The sequence below is a fragment of the Tachyglossus aculeatus genome, chromosome 16, assembly GCF_015852505.1.
Source record: "Tachyglossus aculeatus isolate mTacAcu1 chromosome 16, mTacAcu1.pri, whole genome shotgun sequence".
Lineage (NCBI taxonomy): Eukaryota > Metazoa > Chordata > Mammalia > Monotremata > Tachyglossidae > Tachyglossus > Tachyglossus aculeatus.
The window spans coordinates 1,119,220-1,139,668 of record NC_052081.1 but is presented as its reverse complement, the minus strand read 5'-3'; the positions used below and the strand labels follow the sequence as shown (position 1 = coordinate 1,139,668).

Below are 20,449 nucleotides of genomic sequence, written 5' to 3'. Positions count from 1 at the left end.
CACTGTTGGGTAGGGACTGTCTCTAGATGTTGCCAATTAGTACTTCCCAAGTGCTTAGTACAGTGCCCTGCACACAGTAAGTGCTCAATAAATACGATTGATGAAGTGACAGAGCTGGGATTAGAACCCATGACCTTCTGCCTTTCAGGCCCGTGCTGTATCCACTATGTCACACTGCTTCACCTGTAAATAATAACAGTAATAGAAGCAGCAGCGTGGCTCAGTGGAAAGAGCACGGGCTTTGGAGTCTGAGGTCATGGGTTCAAATCCCTGCTCTGCCAACTGTCAGCAGTGTGACTTTGGGCAAGTGACTTCACTTCTCTGGGCCTCAGTTACCTCATCTGTAAAATGGGGATTAAAATTGGGTGAGCCCCCCGTGGGACAACCTGATCACCTCGTAACATCCCCAGCGCTTAGAACAGTGCTTGGCACATAGTAAGTGCTTAATAAATACCATCATTATTATTATTAATAATAATAATAATGTCAGCTTGTACTGACATTCACAGTCAAGCTTGTTGACAAGTACAAGTCAAGTACAAGTCAAGTACAAGCTTGTTGTCAGCTTGTACTTCCCAAGCGCTTAGTACAGTGCTCTGCACACAGTAAGCGCTCAATAAATATGACTGATTGATGGATTGATTGATTATTATTAATAATAATAGTGGTAGTATGTGCCAGGCACTCTACTAGTGCTGAGCTCTATCCACTATGCCATGCTGCTTCTTACTTAGTACAATGTTTGACACATAGCAAGCACTTGACCAACACCGGATTTTCACGTCACAGTAGATAGCGCAAGCGCCTGGGGATCAGAAGGTCATGGGTTCTAATCCCCGCTCCTCCGCTTGCCTGCAGTGTGGACTTGGGCAAATCCCTTTGATTCTCCGGCCTCAGTTCCCTCATTTGTAAAACTGGGATTGAGACTGTGAGCCCCATGTGGGACAGGGACTGTGTCCAACCCGATTTGCTTGAACCCACCCCAGAGCTTAGTACGGTGCCTGGCGCGTTGTAAGCGCTTAGCAAATACCGTGAGCATTGTTATTACTCCTGGTAATAACCTCCGGGCCGCTCCAGGCCCTGCCCCAGTCCGGAGGAGTGTGTGGGTGTTTCCATCCCGAGGCGGAGGGTAGTCAATCAATCAATCAATCGTATTTATTGAGAGCTTACTGTGTGCAGAACACTGTACTAAGCCAGTCGAAACCGCCCGGCCCCCTTCACCCCACCCAGCTCGGTTCCTGGAGAAGGCGGTCGGCCGCGGGGCACCCCCTGACCCGTTAAAATGCTGAATTTCTGCCCTCTCTGCCGGGCTTCCCTCGACAGGCCTGGACGAGTCATGGTCCAGCAGCGAGGGCGAGGAAGTCGGGGGAGGGCGGCTATTGTCTCCCTTCAACGGGTGAGACACCGAGAGGTTAAGCAACTTGCTCTGGGTCACACAGCGGGTGAGTGGAGGAGTCAGAAAATAGGAGCCAGGTGGGACTCCTGAGCTCTTTTCAAAAATTTTCAGTCTCTTTAAAATCCTGGAATAATAATAATAATAATAATAATAATAATAATAATAATAATGGTATTTGTTAAGCGCTTACTATGTGCCAAGCACTGTTCTAAGCGCTGGGGAGGTTACAAGGTGATCAGGTTGTCCACTGGGGGCTCACAGTTTTAATCTCCATTTTCCAGATGAGGTAACTGAGGCCCAGAGAAGTGAATTGACTTGCCCAAAGTCACACAGCTTGCAGCTGGCGGAGCCAGGATTTGAACCCATGACCTCTGACTCTAAAGCCCGTGCTCTTTCTCAATCAATCAATCAATCAATCGTATTTATTGAGCGCTTACTATGTGCAGAGCACTGTACTAAGCGCTTGGGAAGTACAAGTTGGCAACATATAGAGACAGTCCCTACCCAACAGTGGGCTCACAGTCTAAAAGGGGGAGACAGAGAACAGAACCAAACATACTAACAAAATAAAATAAATAGAATAGGTATGTACAAGTAAAATAAATAAATAAATAGAGTAATAAATATGTACAAACATATATACATATATACAGGTGCTGTGGGGAAGGGAAGGAGGTAAGATGGGGGGATGGAGAGGAGAAACAAGGGGGAGAGGAAGGAAGGGGATCAGTCTGGGAAGGCCTCCTGGAGGAGGTGAGCTCTCAGTAGGGCCTTGAAGGGAGGAAGAGAGCTACCTTGGCGGATTGGCAGAGGGATTGGGGGCATTCCAGGCCCGGGGGATGACGTGGGCCGGGAGTCGACGGCGGGACAGGCGAGAACGAGGTACGGTGAGGAGATTAGCGGTGGAGGAGCGGAGGGTGCGGGCTGGGCTGGAGAAGGAGAGAAGGGAGGGGAGGTAGGAGGGGGCGAGGTGATGGACAGCCTTGAAGCCCAGGGTGAGGAGTTTCTGCCTGATGTGCAGATTGATTGGTAGCCACTGGAGATTTTTGAGGAGGGGAGTAACATGCCCAGAGTGTTTCTGGACAAAGACAATCCGGGCAGCAGCATGAAGTATGGATTGAAGTGGGGAGAGATACGAGGATGGGAGATCAGAGAGAAGGCTGATGCAGTAGTCCAGACGGGATAGGATGAGAGCTTGAACGAGCAGGGTAGCAGTATGGATGGAGAGGAAAGGGCGGATCTTGGCAATGTTGCGGAGCTGAGACCGGCAGGTTTTGGTGACGGCTTGGATGTGAGGGGTGAATGAGAGAGCGGAGTCGAGGATGACACCAAGGTTGCGGGCTTGTGAGACAGGAAGGATGGTAGTGCCATCAACAGAGTTGGGAAAGACAGGGAGAGGGCGGGGTTTGGGAGGGAAGACAAGGAGTTCTGTCTTGGACATGTTGAGTTTTAGGTGGCTGGCAGACATCCAGATGGAGATGTCCTGAAGGCAGGAGGAGATGCGAGCCTGGAGGGAGGGGGAGAGAGCGGGGGCAGAGATGTAGAGCTGGGTGTCATCGGCGTAGAAATGATAGTTGAAGCCGTGGGAGCGAATGAGGTCACCGAGGGAGTGTGTGTAGATCGAGAACAGAAGGGGACCAAGCACTGAACCTTGGGGAACCCCCACAGTAAGGCTTCTCTTAAGCCACAATGGCTCCGGCCGGCAGCCCCTGGCCCCTAGCCCTGCAGGGCCCGGGTGGGACCCCCACTTCCTCCCCTCCTCCTCCTCCTCCTCTTCGGTGTCTCGGGTGGGACTGGCCGACGGACGGGGGATGGGGACCCCGCGGATGGACATGGGAGGTCCGGCCCAGCAGCGGCCAGAGGAGCCTCCCCGCGGTTCAGTCCCGCCCTGGGCCTTGGGAGACCGACGGGACGGGCCCGGGGGGCTGGGGAACCCCCGGGCCCTGGACATAAGCCGGCCGACAGGGAGGGACCGGCTGCAGGTAAAGGAGGAGGGCCCGAGGCGACGAGGACCCCGTGATGGAGATGGGTAAGGGGAGAAGGGAGGAGGAGGAGGATGGAGAAGGAGGATGGAGAAAGAGGATGGAGAAGGAGGATGGAGGAGGTGGTGCCCTGGGAAGATGGGCTCCCCCAGTCGAGGGGGCGGCCAGACCTTTCCCAACTCAAATCCTGGGGCCGGTGGGGCAGGGGCGACCCAGCAGGGGTCATTGAAGGTACTTAAGCTCTTACTGTGCTGTTGATGATGGTATTTGTTAAGCACTTACTATGTGCCAAGCACTGTTCTAAGCGCTGGGGAAGATACAAGGTCATTAGGTTGTCCCACATGGGGCCCACAGTCTTAATCTCCATTTTCCGGATGAGGTAACCGAGGCACAGAGAAGTTAAGTGACTTGCCCGAGGTCACACAGCAGGCAAGTGGTGGAGCCGGGATTAGCACCCATGACCTCTGGCTCCCAAGCCTGGCCTCTTTCCACTGAGCCACGCTGCTTACTATGTGCCAGGCACTGTACTGAGCACTCAGGGGGTACAAGCACAACGGGTCGGACACAGTCCCTGTCCCACCTGGGGCTCACGTCTCGATCCCCATTTTACGGATGAGGTAACTGAGGCCCAGAGAAGTGAAGAGACTTGCCTGAGGTCACACAGTAGACAAGTGGCGGGGCTAGGTCAGGGGTTCAAATTCCGGCTCTGCCAAATGCCAGCTGTGTGACTTTGGGCAAGTCACTTCACTTCTCTCGGCCTCAGTTCCCTCATCTGGAAAATGGGGATGAAGACTGTGAGCCCCCCGTGAAACAACCCGATCACCTTGTAACCTCCCCAGCGCTTAGAACAGTGCTTTGCACACAGTAAGCGCTTAATAAATGCTATCATTATTATTATTATTATCTTTCTGATTCTCAGGCCCGGGTTGTATCCCCTAGACCATGCTGCTTCACAGTAGGGCTCGGGAGCAGGGAGGGTAGGGACGGGGGAGCACGGGGGTGGAGGGGGAAGGAGAAGGGAGCACAGAGGGGAAAACAAGGGACAGCCGGCCGGGCCCGGCCCGAGGAGCCCAGCTCTCCTTCCCCTCGCCCCCTCTTATCTCACCTCCCTTCTCACCTTCCACAACGCAGCTTGCACACTTTCCTCCTCTAGTGCTGCTAACCTTCCCACTGTGCCTCCATCTGGCCTGTCTTGCCACCAACCCCTGGCCCATGTCATTCATTCGTTCAATCGTATTTATTGAGCGCTTACTGTGTGCACAGCACTGCACTAAGCACTTGGAAAGTACAGTCCAGCAACAAATAGAGACAATCCCTACCCAACAACGGACTCCCAATCTAGAAGCGGGGAGACAGACAACAAAACAAAAGTAGACAGGCATTGATAGCATCAATATGAATAAATAGAACTGGCCTGGAATGCCCTCCCTCCTCAAATCCACCAATTACTCTTCCCCCTTTCAAATCCTTACTGAAGGTCTATCTCCTCCAAGAGGCCTTCCCAGACTAGCCCCCACTTTTCTCGTCTCCCCCTCCCTGCCGCTTCATCCTGTCTCCCTTTGCTCTTCCCCCCTCTCCCCACCCCACAGCATTTACGTATATATCTGTCATTGTATTTATTAATATTGATGTCTGTTTACTTGTATTGACGTCCGTCTCCCCCCTCTAGACTGTGAGCTCATTGTGGGCAGGGATTATCTGTCTTTATTGCTGTATTATACTTTACAAGCATTTAGTCCAGTGCTCTGCACACAATAAGCGCTCTATCAAAACGACTGAAAGACTGAAGAGCCCAAGCTTCAGGGAATCCGGTAGTCAAGGGCCTTCTTGGAGAGGCCTCATCTCCCTCTGGGTCCCAAGGTCCGGCTGGAAGCTCTCAGGGGCCCCTCAGCCTGGGCTGGAGGGCTTGGGGGTGCGGGGTGGTGGGGGTGGGTAGGAGGACCGGGGTGGCCAGGGGCACCAAGTGAGAACTGTCGGGTCCGGAGGGCTCCCGGGGGCAGATGAAGCTCCGACTTCCAAGCCTGGGATGGGCGGGGGATGGGAGCCGGTCTGCACCGGGCTGTTGGGTCCTGTTAAATAGATCAGCTTTTAAAACAACCTTTGTCCAACCAAAGTCCAGCACTTTTCAAGAACTTTGCCAGGGTGCGAGGCGGCCAGAGATAGAGACCCAGGGTGACAGAGAGCGGACCCCCGAGGGAGTGCCTCATCTGACGGCGCAGGTAGGACTCGTCTGCTTGCCTGCCCACCAACGTGAGCGTTTCCTGTGTGCAGAGCAGTGTACTAAGCGCTTCTGTCCGCCCTCTGGCTCCTCTGTCGGTCAGTCTCTCCCTCCCTGTGAAGATGGTGTCCTGCTCAGGCAAGCCCTCCCGGGACCCTGTTCCCTGACTTCACCCGGCTGGGTCCAGAGAGGGACACTGGCCTCTGGCCCTTGGCTCACGGCTGGTGCTGCCCACGGGCTGGCACTGCCCTCTGCCCTGGTGGAGAGCTGGGCCTGGGGGGCTGGAGCGGAGGTGGGGCATTCCAAATCTCCAGCCTCTCCAGATGGGTGGGGGGTGACCAGCTTTTGGGGTGATTGAGACCCCCCCCCCCTTTGTCCCAGAGCCTTCCTGAACCAGATACAGGGCCTACAGCCATGGGCAAGACTGGTCTGGCAGGGGGCAGGTGCTGGCTCGTAGCTGGTAGGGAAAACCCCCAGGATTGTTCCCCCCGAGGAAACAGTCCCCATTCTGGGCCCAGCCCCAGAACATACACTCCTGCGAGCGAGCTGGGAGCCCCTGCCACCCCTGCAGGGATTCCCCTCCATAGGGATTTCCCCCTGGGAGGGATCTTCCCTCCCCCTCACCCCAACACAGTGGGATTGTCCTTGGAAAGAAGGGATTTCCCCTGGCAGGTGTCCCTCTGGAGGCAGAGGCTGAGCTGGAGGCCGGCTCCCTCCAAAGCCTCCCTCTGTGAAGGCCACCCGGAGACTGCACTGGGCCGCTCAGCTGCCCACCCCTCTCCATCCAGGAGAGCCCCTGACCCCTGGCTCCTTGGGTCACACTGGGGGGGCTAGGCTGCCACAGTCCTGCTGACTGGGAGAGGACCTCCCCTTAGCATTCCCATTCCATCCTGCCAGAGGGATTTCTTCCAAAGATCTTCAGCGAGGGCACAGGGGGAGCCAGGGACTCCCCGGGGGTTCACCAGGGAGAGTACAGGGTGGCAAGGAACCCCAGGGGGTAGCAGGGGATACCAGGGAGGGCACAGGGTGCTCAGGGGGCAGCAGAGGGTACCAGAAAAGTTGCGGGGGCACCAGTAGGCGGGTGCCAGGGAGGGTACAGGATCATCATCATCATCAATCGTATTTATTGAGCGCTTACTATGTGCAGAGCACTGTACTAAGCGCTTGGGAAGTACAAATTGGCAACATATAGAGACAGTCCCTACCCAACATTGGGCTCACAGTCTGACTCTCAGGCTCATTCTCTTCCCAATAAGAAAAACTGCTATTCTTTCCGAAAACTGAGCATACTTCTTGGCACATAGTAAGTGCTTTAATAAATACTCAGACCACATAGCCATTAGCCACAACTGTTTGGGCTCTGGAGCAAACAGTTCCCCGATTCCTCCAGAGTCCTACTGACCACCAGCTTCCAGGGCCCTCGGTATCCTCCTTTTTTAATGGCATTTGTAAAGGGCTTTCTATGTGCCAGGCACCGTACTGAGTGCAACGGTAGATAAAAGCTAATCAGGTTGAACGCAATCCATGCTCACAATCCACAATCCTGGCTCTTTCCACTAGGCCATGCTGCGTCTCGATAATAGAACTCCTCATGCTATGAGCTATTTTAATAAAGATTAAAGAGTAATTTAGTGTTAATGCCAAGGAACCCCAAGGGGCAGCAGGGGATCCAAGGGAGGGCACAGGAGGACTCCAGGGAGCTCCAGGAGGCAGCAAGGGGTAGCAGGGAGGGTCACCCCGGAGCACCAGCCACTCTGCTGGAGGTGAGCTTGGGTTCCCAAGCGTGAGTGTAGGTGAAAGGTGATCTTTTATACACTCTGGCCCTGGGGCCCCAGAACTAGGGCCAGTCCTCCTTCCAGTCCCCTGGCCACCACTGGGCCCAGCCCAGTCCTTCAGCCCAGAGCTGCCGTCTCCCTCCCTCTGCCACAGGCTGAAGCAACAACAGGTCTGGGAAGATTCCCCAGCTCGGAGGAGGTGATGTGGGGGAAAATATTTTCCTGCCGCCGTGTTTTGGCAACCTACGTACGGGTGGAAGTAGCAGTCAATCTAGATTTATTGAACACTTGTCGTGTGCAGAGCTTGGGAAAGCACGAGACAATAGAGTTGATAGACGCAATCCCTGCCCACAGGGATCTAGACTGTGAGCTCGTTGTGGGCAGAGAATGTCCCTGTTTATTGTTTTGTTGTACTTTCCCAAGCACTTAGTACAGTGCTGTGCACACAATAAGCGATTAATAAATACGATTGAATGAATGATCTTACAGTTCAGATGGGGAGACAGATAATAAAATACATTACAGATAGGGATAGCAGTAGTAATAGTAGTAGTAACAGACTATATAATTCTTGCAGCCAGCATTCATGTCTACCAGGCACTTAGTTCTGTGCTCTGCACACGAAAGCACTCAATAAATACTACTGATTGATTGACAGTAGTAGTAGCATTTATTGAACACCCACTTGGTGCAGGTCACTGGATAGGTGCTGAGGAAATGCAGCATAACAAGGTGATAAATTCCCTGCCCAGAAGGAGATTACACTGCAGCAGGGGAGGCAAGCATGAAAATATTTACAGCACTATCAAAATAAATAACTTGAGTGTATATATGTGCATGCTGCTTAAGGAGGGCTTAAATGGTTAAGCACTTAGTACAGTGCTCTGCATACAGTAAGTGCTCACTAAACACAACTGAGTAGTTAAGTAGTTTATAAGTGCTAGATTTGGCTGAAGCAATGCTATTGCTTAGGGTGCTGGGAGATTAATTTGAAAAAATTTGTTAGAGGAGGTGGAGGTTGAGGAGGACTTCGAATGGAGGTAGAGGTGCAGTCTGTCATGTCGGAAGGGAGGGAGTTACCCCTATCTTCGAAAAAGCTGGGATCTTTGAGCCAGAGGATCTGGGTTCTAATCCCGCTCTGTCAACTGCTTCCTTTGTGACATTGGGCAAGTCACAACTCGACTGTGCCACTTGTCAGCTGTGTGACTTTGGGCAAGTCAACTTCTCTGGGCCTCAGTTACCTTATCTGTAAAATGGGGATTAAGACTGTGAGCCCCATATGGGACAACCTGATTACCTTGTATCCCGCCCCCCCCCCCCAGCGCTTAGAACAGTGCTTGACACATAGTAAGCACTTAACAAATACTATTATTATTTCTCTGTACCTCAGTTTCCCCAACTGTAAAATGGGGATTAAATATCTTTCCTTTCTCCTACTTAGATTGTGAGCCCCATATGGAACAGGGACTGTGTCCAACCTGATAAACTCGTATCTACCCCAGCATTTAGAACAGTACTTGACATCAATCAATCAATCGTATTTATTGAGTGCTTACTGTGTGCAGAGCACTGTACTAAGCACTTGGGAAGTACAAGTTGGCAACATATAGAGACAGTCCCTACCCAACAGTGGGCTCACAGTCTAGAAGGGGGAGACAGAGAACAAAACAAAACATATTAACATAATAAAATAAAACAAATAAAATAAATAGAATAGATACGTACAAGTAAAATAAATAAATAGAGTAATAAATATATACAAACATATACATATATACAGGTGCTGTGGGGAAGGGAAGGAGGTAAGATGGGGGGATGGAGACGGGGACAAGGGGGAGAGGAAGGAGGGGGCTCAGTCTGGGAAGGCCTCCTGGAGGAGGTGAGCTCTCAGTAGGGCCTTGAAGAGAGGAAGAGAGCTAGCTTGGCAGATGTGTGGAGGCCCTTGACATGTAGTAAGTGAATAACAAATACCATAAAAACCCCCAGCATGAGCGAGATGGAGGTTGGCTTGGGAGGAGTGCGGACAGCGGATTGGGGAATAGCAGGAACCAGCACTGTGGTGTTGGAATGCTAGGAGTCCCTTCACTGAGAGCAAATTGAGATAGTCAGCAAAAATGCAGTCATGATGGAGAAACCTTTGAATGTGGCTGAGCAGGATGTAATTATGACCCATAGAATCATCCGTCATTAAACCTGGGCAAGTTGTCAGAGAGAGTGCATTGCCCTCACCTTGGGCGGGGCCGCTGCCCCTCACCAAAACTGTGCAGGTCCAGGAGAACCAGAATCTGGTCCAGTGGAACCAAAAATCAGTGCCAGGAATACCGGGATTGCTGACATTTCGAGGACAGGGCAGAAGAGCGACACAGCATCTTGTCTAGAGATGCTTCCGGTCTATGCGGGAAGGCCAAAGACACGAAGTGCTGCAGAGAGAGAGAGAGCAGATCTTATTAATGGGTGCAGAACAACCACGAACGCAGCGGGAATCTGATGGATGGTCTGGCCGGGAAGGTGGGGGACTCTAATCAGGGAGTTCATCCTGGAGGAGGCAGCTTTATCGGAGGATTTTGAAGGAGAGCTGAGCTGTTTTCTTCTTGACTCAGTGCTGCTATGCTGACCACACTCGAGGACCTTAAGATTAGTGAGCCCGCCCTGCCATGTCGAGCGTAGTTCCCGATGCTCAAAAAGCCAGACGCTTCTTCAACAGGAGTCCCGGGACTCAGGTGGGACAGAGCGAAGGTTGGCTGTCTCTCTGGCTTTGCAGACCTGCAGCTGGAATCATTCCATCAGTCAACAGTATTTATTGAGTGCTCACCTTGTGCATAGAACTGTAATAAGCGCATGGGAGAATATAACAGAGTTGGTAGACACGTTCCCTGCCCCCAAGGAGTTTAAAGTCTAGAGGGAGGAGGTTATGATCTGGAATGAGCCTGATCCCTTCCTCACTGTCACCACACTCTGCCTGTCAATCTTCCAGAAGCTGCCCCAACCTAATTTTCTACTTCAATCAATCATATTTATTGAGCATTTATTGTGTGTAGAGCACTGTATTAAGTCCTTGGGAGAGTACAATAGAACAATAGCACAGACATTCCCTACACTCAGCAAGCTTACGGTCTAGAGGGGGAGACTTGGGGGGCGAGGGGGAGGCACTGTCAGGGTAGCAGAATTCAGTGCGTCCATTGAGTTCTGGGCAGAAAATGAAAGGAAAGCTTGGGTGTAGCCGGAGCTTCATGTCTCTTGAAATAAAAGAGGGGGAGAGAGCTGGGGGCTTGGGGGAAAACACTCTGCTCTCCCTCCTCTGTCCCTGCTCACTTTCCTCCAACCCTCCAGGTCATGGAAACCAGGCCTCCCAGGACTCGGGGGGCCCCCACAGTCTTGCTAGTGGTTAAAGGTTTTCCAAATTAGCAACTCAGGAATCTGATGACTTAGCATGGCCCTGCCCAGTTCTGCTGACCGGCGGCCTAGCCCAGCGTGGCTCCCAGCTTCAGGCCCCCTGCCCCCAGCCCCCATTGTCCCTGATTTTGAGCTCATAGTCCAGCTAGCCACACTAGCACAACCCCTGGGCCACACTGGGCTAGGGAGAAATTAGGCTGGGGTCCAGAGGAGTCAGGCTGCAGGCAGGAGGAACGGCTACTCGCAATTCTTTTGGCCCTCAGCACAGGGGGCCCAGGACAGCCAGGTTTTCCGGTGTCATGGGAACTACAGATTTGGATACATTTGTCCAAAAATTTCCGCATGGAGCCTGGCTCAGCTCAGGGTGAGAGGCCCAGCCCTCCTGACTGGCTACTGCTGTGCACTGACTTCAGGAACATTCACTGGGGTTGAGGGGGAATGGTGGGTTGTGAGTGTGTGTGTGCGTGTGTGTGTGTGTATGTGTGTGTGTGTGTGTGTGTGTGTGTGTGATGTCTCCCCCATTGACCTGGCAGCCCCTCAAAGATAAGCACCATGTTGTCTCCTCTTCCAATCCCGATTCCCCCAGTGCCCCACTCCCTGGGGCTCCTCAATCCACTTTGCTGTCACTGTCCAGCAAGCAGGCCCCGGGCTGACTGTTTTTTTTTGTTTTTTTATGGTATTTGTTAAGTGCTTACTATGTGCCGGGAACTAAGTGACAGGATAGATACAAGCTAATCACACTGGACCCAATCCATGTCCACATGGGGTTCACCATCTTAATCCCCATTTTCCAAATGAGGTAACTGAGGACCAGAGAAATTAAGCAACTTGCCCAAGGTCACAAAGCAGACAAGGGACGCAGCTGGTACTAGAACCCAGTTTGTTTTGACTCCCAAGCCTGTGCTCTACCCGCTAGGCTATGCCACTTCTCTTGGTGAGGCAGATGGGAGGGCAGAGAGCTGAGGATAAGGAGCTAGAATGGTCCTTCAGGAAAGATATGTGTTTGTGTCTGAGTGTGTGTGTTGGGGGGAAGCTGAGGCCAGGGACTGGGGCCCAGACTTGTCCTTCAGGAGGTATGGGGAGAGCAGGTGGCTAGGCTGCCTCCCCCCACCCCCCACCACAAGTCCTGGCCCAGCTGATACTGTATCTCCGGTTCTGTGGGGAGCGGTTGGGGGTCCCTGGACCAGCCCCTCTGACACACAGACAACCTCCTACCCCTAAGTGGGTGAGTGGGCCCAGCTGGGTGTGGGTGCCCCCTCCTCCCTGCCCCCCAGCTGCCCAATTCAGCATCCCCCTCCCACCCAGGCCTGCAAACCACCACCATGGCCTCCGTCTTCCGGCCCCGGCGGTGCCAGCTGACCAAGGACGATGGGCAGAGCTACGGATTCTACCTCCGCATCGAGCAGGACACGGTCGGCCACCTGGTCCGCGTGGTGGAGCCGGGCAGCCCTGCGGAACGGGCCGGCCTGCAGGACGGGGATCGGGTCCTGAGGGTCAACGGGACCTTTGTGGACCAAGACGGGCACACGAAGGTGAGGCGGACCCCCTGACCCCATCCCCCCACCCACATCCCTGTCACCTCACCCTCACTTCCACCCCATTTCCTACCCCTTAACTCCAGTACCCCCTTCTCTGGGGGACCGGCCCTATATCCCATAGGGTGCTGGTGTGGGGGAACAGGGCCCACCCACTGACTGGATCAACTCTGTGGGGCCTTTGGGCGGGGAAGACGCATAGTTGGTGGGGGCTGATTGTTGGGGAGGAGGTGTGCACCGCGTCAGATGTTGGCTTGGCTTCAGGTTGGAGCTGGGCAGGGAGGCCGCAATGAAGCCGACCAGGGAATGGGAGGGTGCGGCGGGATGTGGGGAACCATCAGGGACAGCTCCCCATCGGGAGAGGTAGCAGGAGGCCTCTTAGGCAGCCCCTCGAGGGTAAGCACCACGTCTCCTCACCCAATCCTGATCCCCCCAGAGCCCCACTCCGTGGGGGTCCTCAATCCATCTTGCTGTCACCATCCAACAAGCAGGCCCCAGGCTGACCACTATTTTTTAAAATGGTATTTGTTAAGCGCTTACTATGTGCCAGGCACCATACAAGGTGCTGGGATAGGTACAGGCTAATCTTGTATAGTAATCTAATCTTATATAATAGATACAAGCTAATCAGGGTGGGCCAAAGGGCAGGCAGAGGGAGCCGGAACTGACCTCCCAGGATCCCCTGGGCTGGGCCAGGGGGCACTCCACAACTCCTAAGGAGAGGAGAATCCAGGGAGGTGGATGGCATGGGATTTGGGGGATCAAGGTCGACTGGGACAGTTAGGTGGGAGAGGAGTCCAACCTTCTGCCTGCCCCCCGCCCCTCTCTACACCCACCCGGGGGCTCCCGCAGACGGTGGAGCTGATCCGGAGCTGTGGAAATACGGTGACGTTCCTGGTGCTGGACGGGCCGTCCTACGAGGAGGCTGTGAGGCAGGGGGTGGCCCTGCAGGAGCTGGGGCCGAATCGGGAGCCCCCGTGCCCGGTGGCTAACGGCGTGGCAGGGGCAGGGGCCAGGCGGCCTCGCTTCTGCTACCTGGTGAAGGATGGAGATAGCTTCGGCTTCTCCCTGAAAACCGTCCAAGGTGAGACTGGGACTTGGGGACCACCGAGTGGGGGGTTTCCTTTCCTCCTCTGGGCCCCTTCCCCTCCTCCTGGCCGGGCCTTGACCCCTGCCCTCTCCCCTGCTTGGCCCCCACTTGGCTCCCTGACCCGTACTGAGGGACTCCCATCCAAAGGCAGTGGGATGGACTAATAGACCTCTCAAGGTTGCTGTCTACCTGAGGAGGTTGGGAGGGGCAAGGAGGGTGAGGCAGGGTGGGCTTGGGGATGCCGATCTTGAGGGCCAGTGAGGGGATGTGGCCGTAGGTGGGGCAAGAGGAAATCCTCAGGCAGACTGAGACTCCGGCGCCTCTGGGGAGGGCAGGGTCCTGGGGCCGGGGGGGTGGGCCGGGAGGGAGGCGGGCCCTGGGGGTCCGAAACCAACCCTGGTCCCGTTTCAGGGCAGAAGGGCGTGTTCATGGTCGACTTGACCCCCCAAGGGGTGGCCTCCAGGGCTGGGGTGCAGCCCAATGACCGTCTGATCGAGGTTAATGGTGAGAACGTGGAGAATGACAACCACAGTCAGGTGGTGGACAAGGTATCTCCAGCTCCCCTCCCTACACACCACACACACCCACAAACCCCCCCAACACAGGCACTCCTCCTAGGGGCACACACACACACACACACCCACACCTCAGATACCCCACCCAGAAGCACAGGCACACACACACATATGCACAACCAATCCATCCAATCAATGGTATTTATTGAGTCCTTGCCATGTGCAGGGTGCTATTACTTAGTGCTTGGGAGAGTATAATAATAATAATAATGATAATGGCATTTGTTAAGTGCTTACTATGTGCAAAGCACTGTTCTAAGCACTGGGGAGGATACAAGGTGATCAGGTTGTCCCACATGGGGCTCACAGTCTTCATCCCCATTTTCCAGATGAGGTCACTGAGGCCCAGGGAAGTGACTTGCCTAAAGTCACACAGCTGACAATTGGCAGAGCCGGGATCATCATCATCATCTATCGTATTTATTGAGCGCTTACTATGTGCAGAGCACTGTACTAAGCGCTTGGGAAGTACAAATTGGCAACATACAGAGACAGTTCCTACCCAACAGTGGGCTCACAGTCTAAAAGGGATTTGAACCCATGACCTCTGACTTCCAAGCCCGTGCTCTTTCCATTGAGCCACGCTGCTAGTCTACAACAGAGGTGGTGGTCACATTCCCCGTCCTCTAGTTTCCAGTCTAGAGGGGCACACGCGCACATACACACAGAGCGCACCTAGACACACGCGTCCCCAGCCCCATCCCTACGGTGGATCGCTGCAGGTGAGGCGGGCAGGCAGCCGGGTGATGTTCCTGCTGGTGGACAACGAGGCAGAGGAGCAGCACGGAGAGCAGCAGCAGCGGCGGCCCCGGAGGGAGGCGGCCAGCCTGGGTCTGCTCCCGCACAAGCCCCGGCTCGTGGACATCAGCAAGGGCAGCGGCGGCTACGGCTTCTACCTGCGCGTGCAGCCCGGCCTCGGCGGTGAGAGGGGCCGGGAATCACCGGGGAGGGGGCCGGGCCGCAGCTGGGGTCCCAGTTCAGTCTGTCAGTCGTATTTACTGAGCACTTACTGTGTGCAGAGCACTGTACTAAGCGCTTGGGAGAGGACAATAGAACAACAGAATAGACACATTCAGTGGGGCCAGGCTTCTCTGCAGTAGCAGAGTTGCTGAAGAGCAGCAGGAAGCAGGTGGCGGGGACAGATCAGGGAGAGGAAGCAGCTCGGCCTAGTGGGTAGTGCCCGGGCCTGGGACTCAGAAGGACCTGGGTTCTAATCCCAGCTCCGCCAGTTGTCTGCTAGGTGACTTTGGGCAAGTCACTTCGCTTCTCTGGGCCTCAGTTCCCTCAACTGTAAAATGGGGATTAAGACTGTGAGCCAGGTGTGACACAGACAGTGTCCAACCTGATTACTTTGCATCTACCCCAGGGCTTAGGGCAGTGCCTGGCCCACTGTAAGCGCTTAATAAATACCATTATAAAAAGTGGGCGGGCGGGGGATGGTCCCTGAGAGCCCATCCGGGCTTCCCACCTCCCGGGACCCGGCCCCTGCGAACCCCTGTTGGGGAAGGGACACCAAACCACACATACCAGTCATCCTCCCGGTGACCGGGCCGGAGCCCCGTCTGACCGTCTGTTTGGGGCTCAGGCCAGATCATCGAGGACGTGGACTCGGGCAGCCCGGCGGAGAAGGCCGGTCTGAGGAACAATGACCGGCTGGTGGCGGTGAACGGGGAGTCCGTGGAAGGCCTGAACCACGACAGCGTGGTGGAGAAGATCAAGGAGGGCGGAGACCACATCTCGCTCCTCGTGGTGGACCAGGAGACCGATTCCATGTACAAACTGGTAAGGGACACGGCCCCGGCCCTGGCCTAGTGGATAGAGCATGGGCCTGGGAGACAGAAGGACCTGGGTTCTCATCCTGACTGCTGTGTGACCTCGTGCAAGTCACTTAACTTCTCTGTGCCTCAGTGACCTCACTTGTAAAATGGGGATTAAGACTGTGAGCCCCATGCGGGACAGACAGGGACTGTGTCCACCCTGATTAGCTTGTATCTACCCCAGCGCTTATAGTAGTGCTTGATACATAGTAAGCACTTAATACCATCATCATTATTATTGAGCACTGACTATGCGTACAGCACTGTAATAAGAACTTGGGAGAGCTCAACAAAGTTAGTAGATATGTTCCCTGCCAACGATGAGCAGTCTAGAAGGGGCGACAGATAATATAAGTCATTTATAATATATGATTTAAAGATACTGTGGGGTTGAGGGTGGGGTGAATATCAAATGTCCAAAGGTCACGGATGACAAGGAAGGGAGAGGGAGCCAGGGAAAACAGTGTTGAACCCTAGAAGGCCTCTTGGAGTAGATGTGACCTTACTGCTTTGCAGGTGGGGAGAATGGGAATCTGGTGTATATGGAGGGGGATTTCCAGACAAGGGGGGAAGATGTGGGAAAGGGGTCAGCGGCAAGGTCGATGAAATCGAAATACGGTGAGCTGCTAAAAGGAGTGGAGGGTGCCGGCTGGGCTGTAATAGGAGATCAGTGAGGTGAGTTAGGAGGGGGCAAACTGACTGAGTGCTTTAAGGCCTCACTGGGCTCCTCTCCTGCCAAGATTCATTCATTCGTATTTGTTGAGCACTTACTCTGTGCAGAGCACTGTACTAAGCGCTTGGAAAATACAATTTGGCAACAGATACAGTCCCTACCCAACGACGGGTTCACAGTCTAGAAGGGGGAGACAGACAACGAAACAAAACAAGTAGACAGGCATCAATAGCATCAAAATAGATAATTAGAATGATATATATATATATATATATATCTCAGAAAAATAGAGTAATAAATATGTACAAATATACACAAGTGCTGTGGGGAGGAGCAGGTGGGGCAGAGGGAGGGAGTGGGGGTGATGGGGAAGGAGGAAGGAGCAGAGGAAAAGTGGGGGGGGGGCTCAGTCTGGGAAGGCCTCCTGGAGGGGGTGAGCTCTCGGGCTTTGAAGGGAGGAAGAGAGCTAGTTTGGTGGATGTGTGGAGGGCGGGCATTCCAGGCCAGAGGTGGGATGTGGGCCTGGGGTCGACGGCGGGACAGGTGAGAACGAGGCACAGTGAGGAGGTTAGCGGCAGAGAAGCGGGGTGCGCGGGGTGGGCCGTAGAAGGAGATAAGGGAGGTGACGTAGGAGGGGGCGAGGGGATGGAGAGCTTTGAAGTCAATAGTGAGGAGTTTTTGCTTCATGCAAAGGTTGATAGGCAACCACTGGAGATTTTTGAGGAGGGGAGTGACATGCCCAGAGCGTTTTTGTACAAAGATAATCCGGGCAGCAGAGTGAAGTATAGACTGAAGCGGGTAGAGACAGGAGGATGGGAGATCAGAGAGGAGGCTGATACAGTAATCCAGTCGGGATAGGATGAGAGATTGTACCAACAAGGTAATGGTTTGGATGGAGAGGAAAGGGCAGATCTTGGCGATGTTGCGGAGGTGATATCAGCAGGTTTTGGTGACGGATTGGATGTGTGGGGTGAATGACAGAGCAGAGTCCAGGGTGACAGCAAGGTTGCGGGCTTGTGAGACGGGAAGGATGGTAGTGCCGTCTACAGTGACGGGAAAGCCAGGGAGAGGACAGGGTTTGGGAGGGAAGATAAGGAGCTCAAGTCTTGGACACGTTGAGTTTTAGGTGGCGGGAGGACATCCAGGTGAAGATGTCCTGGAGGCAGGAGATGCAAGCCTGGAGAGAGGGAGGGAGAGAGAACAGGGGAGGAGATGTAGATTTGGGTTTTGCCTGCATAGAGATGATACGTGGGAGCGAATGAGTTCACCAAGGGATGAAACCAAGCATCGCTTGGGGAACCAGGGTTCTGGTTCTGATAAGAGCTCCTCTGCTCAGTGCTTACAGCAGAGCTGGTGTGGTGTGAGAACCATTATGGTTCAACCAATCAGTCCATCAGTAGATCTGAGTAATGCCTTATGTTTCTCCTGCCTGCACTACTTGCAGAGAATTGCAGTCTTGTTTTCTCATGATATAATCTCCTTGGGGACAGGGAACGTTTGTCTAGTTTCCATTGTACTTTCCCAAGAGCTTAGTTCAGTGCCTTATACACAATAGTAACGACAGTATTTATTAAGCACTGGGTTATTTATTCATTTAGTCAAATTTATTGAACACTTACTGTGTGCAAAGTACTGTACTAAACACTCAAGAGAGTATGATATAACAATAAACAGACATTCCCTGCCCAGAAGGGACATGCTAAATAAGCAGATCAACTAGGTCCCCCCTCTCCCCTTTCCCCCCATCTCTTGTGGGAGAGTAGGGATCTTCTCCCAATTTTGCTGAGGAAACTGAGGGCCAGAGAGGTGGGGTGGCTTGCCCAAGGTCACACAGAGGGCCAGGGGCACAGCCAGGATGAGAACCCAAGCCTCCTAGCTCCCAGTCCAGTGTTCTTTCCCCTAAGTCAGGCTCCCTCCTCTAGAAAGTGTCTGACACCCTATTTTGGTTGGTTTACTGAGTGTTCCCTGTGTGCAGAGCGCCTACTGGGTAAAGAGCACCGGGTTGGGTGCTTGAGAGGGAACAGTAGATGTGCTAGAAACAATTCCTGTCCTCCATGTGCTTGCAGTCCAACCAGAGAGGAAGACAGGGAGGACTTCCAGGCAGTGGGAGGGAAGAGTTGGCATGGAAAGATGGGGAAGGGCTGGGTGGACAGAAGGGGGAAGGAGCACGGAGAGCAGGGCAGTGGGGCTGGCTGAGGAAGAAGTGACTCAGTGGCGGGTGAGAGTTCTGGATCTAGTCAGCTAACGCTGCTGGGTCTGCAGCTGCGGACCTGGTGAAGCCAGTGTGGTTTCGTAGTGGGCACGGCAATGAGCGAGCCGAGTTCTAATTTTAGGTGCTGGCCCCCAGGTAACAAAGAGGGGGTTAGTTGAGGGGAAGGAGGGGGAGGCTGCAACAGCTCTCAGACCCGGTGACCCCATCTGCAAAACACTTCCCACTAGGCTGCAACCCCAGAGGCTTGACGGTCGGCCTTACCTCCAAGCCCCTCGGTGGGCCGAGCTCAGGGCCCGGCTGGTTCCGCCAGGCACCCAGAGCCCCGGGCCTTCTCCACCAGGGTGGGCGGGGGCACCAGTGCCAGCTCCAAGGCCTGGGAATCAGGGCGAAGCCAGACCCGTCTCACCCAATGCCAAATCTGGCCGGATGAACTCACGTCCAGCACCAGGCCAGTCCCTCGCAGATTTGGGTGTGGCTGGGTCGGGTCTGGGGGCTGGGGGCCCTGGGCTCTGACTCCCGCTCTGCCCCCAGCCTGCTGTTACTCTGTAGAGCCACCTGATACCCCTTTGACCCCCCCCATCTCCTTCCCAAGGCCCAGGTCTCCCCTTTCCTCTACTACTGGTCCATCCAAGACCTTCCTAACGGTGCAGCCCCAGGGGGGCAGCCGGAGCCCGCTCCTGCCGAGGAAGAAGTCCCCGTCCCCCAGCCCCGGCTGTGCCGGCTGGTCAAGGGCCCCGGGGGATATGGCTTCCGCCTGAATTCTATCATCGGCCAGCCCGGCTGCTTCATCAAAGAGGTGAGGCCTCTCCTGGCTCCAGGAGCGATGAGGGCGGGGGGACTAGGAGCCCACTGTTGGGTAGGGACTGTCTCTATATGTTGCCAATTTGTACTTCCCAAGAGCTTAGTACAGTGCTCCGCACACAGTAAGCGCTCAATAAATACGATTGATGATGATGACTAGGGGACGGGGACAGGGACAGAAAGGGTCTCGGCTGGGGCTGCCATCCGCCCACAGGTGCAGAGAGGGAGCCCGGCTCAGCTGGCCGGCCTGCGGGACGAGGATGTGGTCATCGAGGTGAACGGGGTGGACGTGCAGGGGGAGCCCTACGACCAGGTCGTGAGCAGGATCCAGACCAGTGGGGGGCGAGTGACCCTGCTGGTGGGCGAGAGGGTGGCGCGGGGGGCACCCTCCCAGGCCGGAGTCCCGCCCCCTGCCGCGCCAGGACCAGGGACGGCCTCGCCCTACGTGGCAAAAGCACGGGTAAGCGAGCCGGCGGGACCCGCGCCGGGGAGGGGAAGCGTGCGGGGCCGGGCGTGGGGGTCACACTTGCCAACATTTGCCACCGGGCCACTCCGGGCTTCCGCGCAGGCTGCCAGAGCGGCCTCCTGCACCTCCTCTGACTCGGAAGACACAGAGCTGTGACGGGCGCTCGGCCCCGGCCGCCTCTCCCCTGCAGCAGCCGCCGCCGCCCCTCGCCCACTCCCCATTCTCCGCCGCCCCACGAGGTGCAGCGGGCACCCACTCCCCCGCCCCTGCCGGCCCGAGCCGCCCCCGAGCTCGGAACACCGGAAGGCACAGGCCCCCCACAATAAACATCGGGGCGACTCACAGATTGTGTGAATGCTTTCTCAGGACGGTTCACACGCCAGGGGGCTGGGAGAGACCGACCCCATCGAGCTGCTTTGTCCTGTAGCCGGGGCCGAGACCAAGAATATCCCCGCCCTCCGCCCCCCGGGGAGGGTGGGAGCTGTGTTGGAACAGCAGCCACCTGTCTCTGAGCCT

The 20,449-nt window shown here is 54.9% G+C and overlaps 1 protein-coding gene across 2 annotated transcripts; it reads left to right on the top strand.

Moving 5' to 3' along the window:
- Nucleotides 1-12,072: 12,072 nt before the first annotated feature.
- Nucleotides 12,073-20,277, top strand: PDZK1 (PDZ domain containing 1). 2 transcript variants are annotated; one of them, XM_038757786.1, is made up of 8 exons: nt 12,073-12,296; nt 13,152-13,383; nt 13,801-13,937; nt 14,687-14,885; nt 15,550-15,746; nt 19,259-19,462; nt 19,682-19,927; nt 20,036-20,277. In XM_038757786.1, the coding sequence occupies exons 1-8, from the start codon at nt 12,087-12,089 to the stop codon at nt 20,087-20,089; spliced, it is 1,479 nt and encodes a 492-aa protein (XP_038613714.1). In that variant the 5' UTR covers nt 12,073-12,086; the 3' UTR covers nt 20,090-20,277. The 2 variants fall into 2 exon arrangements, with proteins under 2 accessions (XP_038613714.1, XP_038613715.1); XM_038757787.1 differs by lacking the exon at nt 19,682-19,927.
- The last annotated feature ends 172 nt before the right edge of the window (nt 20,278-20,449 follow it).

Coding starts and splice junctions, on each gene's coding strand:
- PDZK1 (XM_038757786.1), top strand. CDS start 12,087: ATGGCCTCCGTCTTCCGGCCCCGGCGGTGCCAGCTGACCAAGGACGAT. Junction 15,747..19,258: donor CCGATTCCATGTACAAACTG/GTAAGGGACACG, acceptor CTCCTTCCCAAG/GCCCAGGTCTCCCCTTTCCT. Junction 19,928..20,035: donor CCTACGTGGCAAAAGCACGG/GTAAGCGAGCCG, acceptor GCTTCCGCGCAG/GCTGCCAGAGCGGCCTCCTG.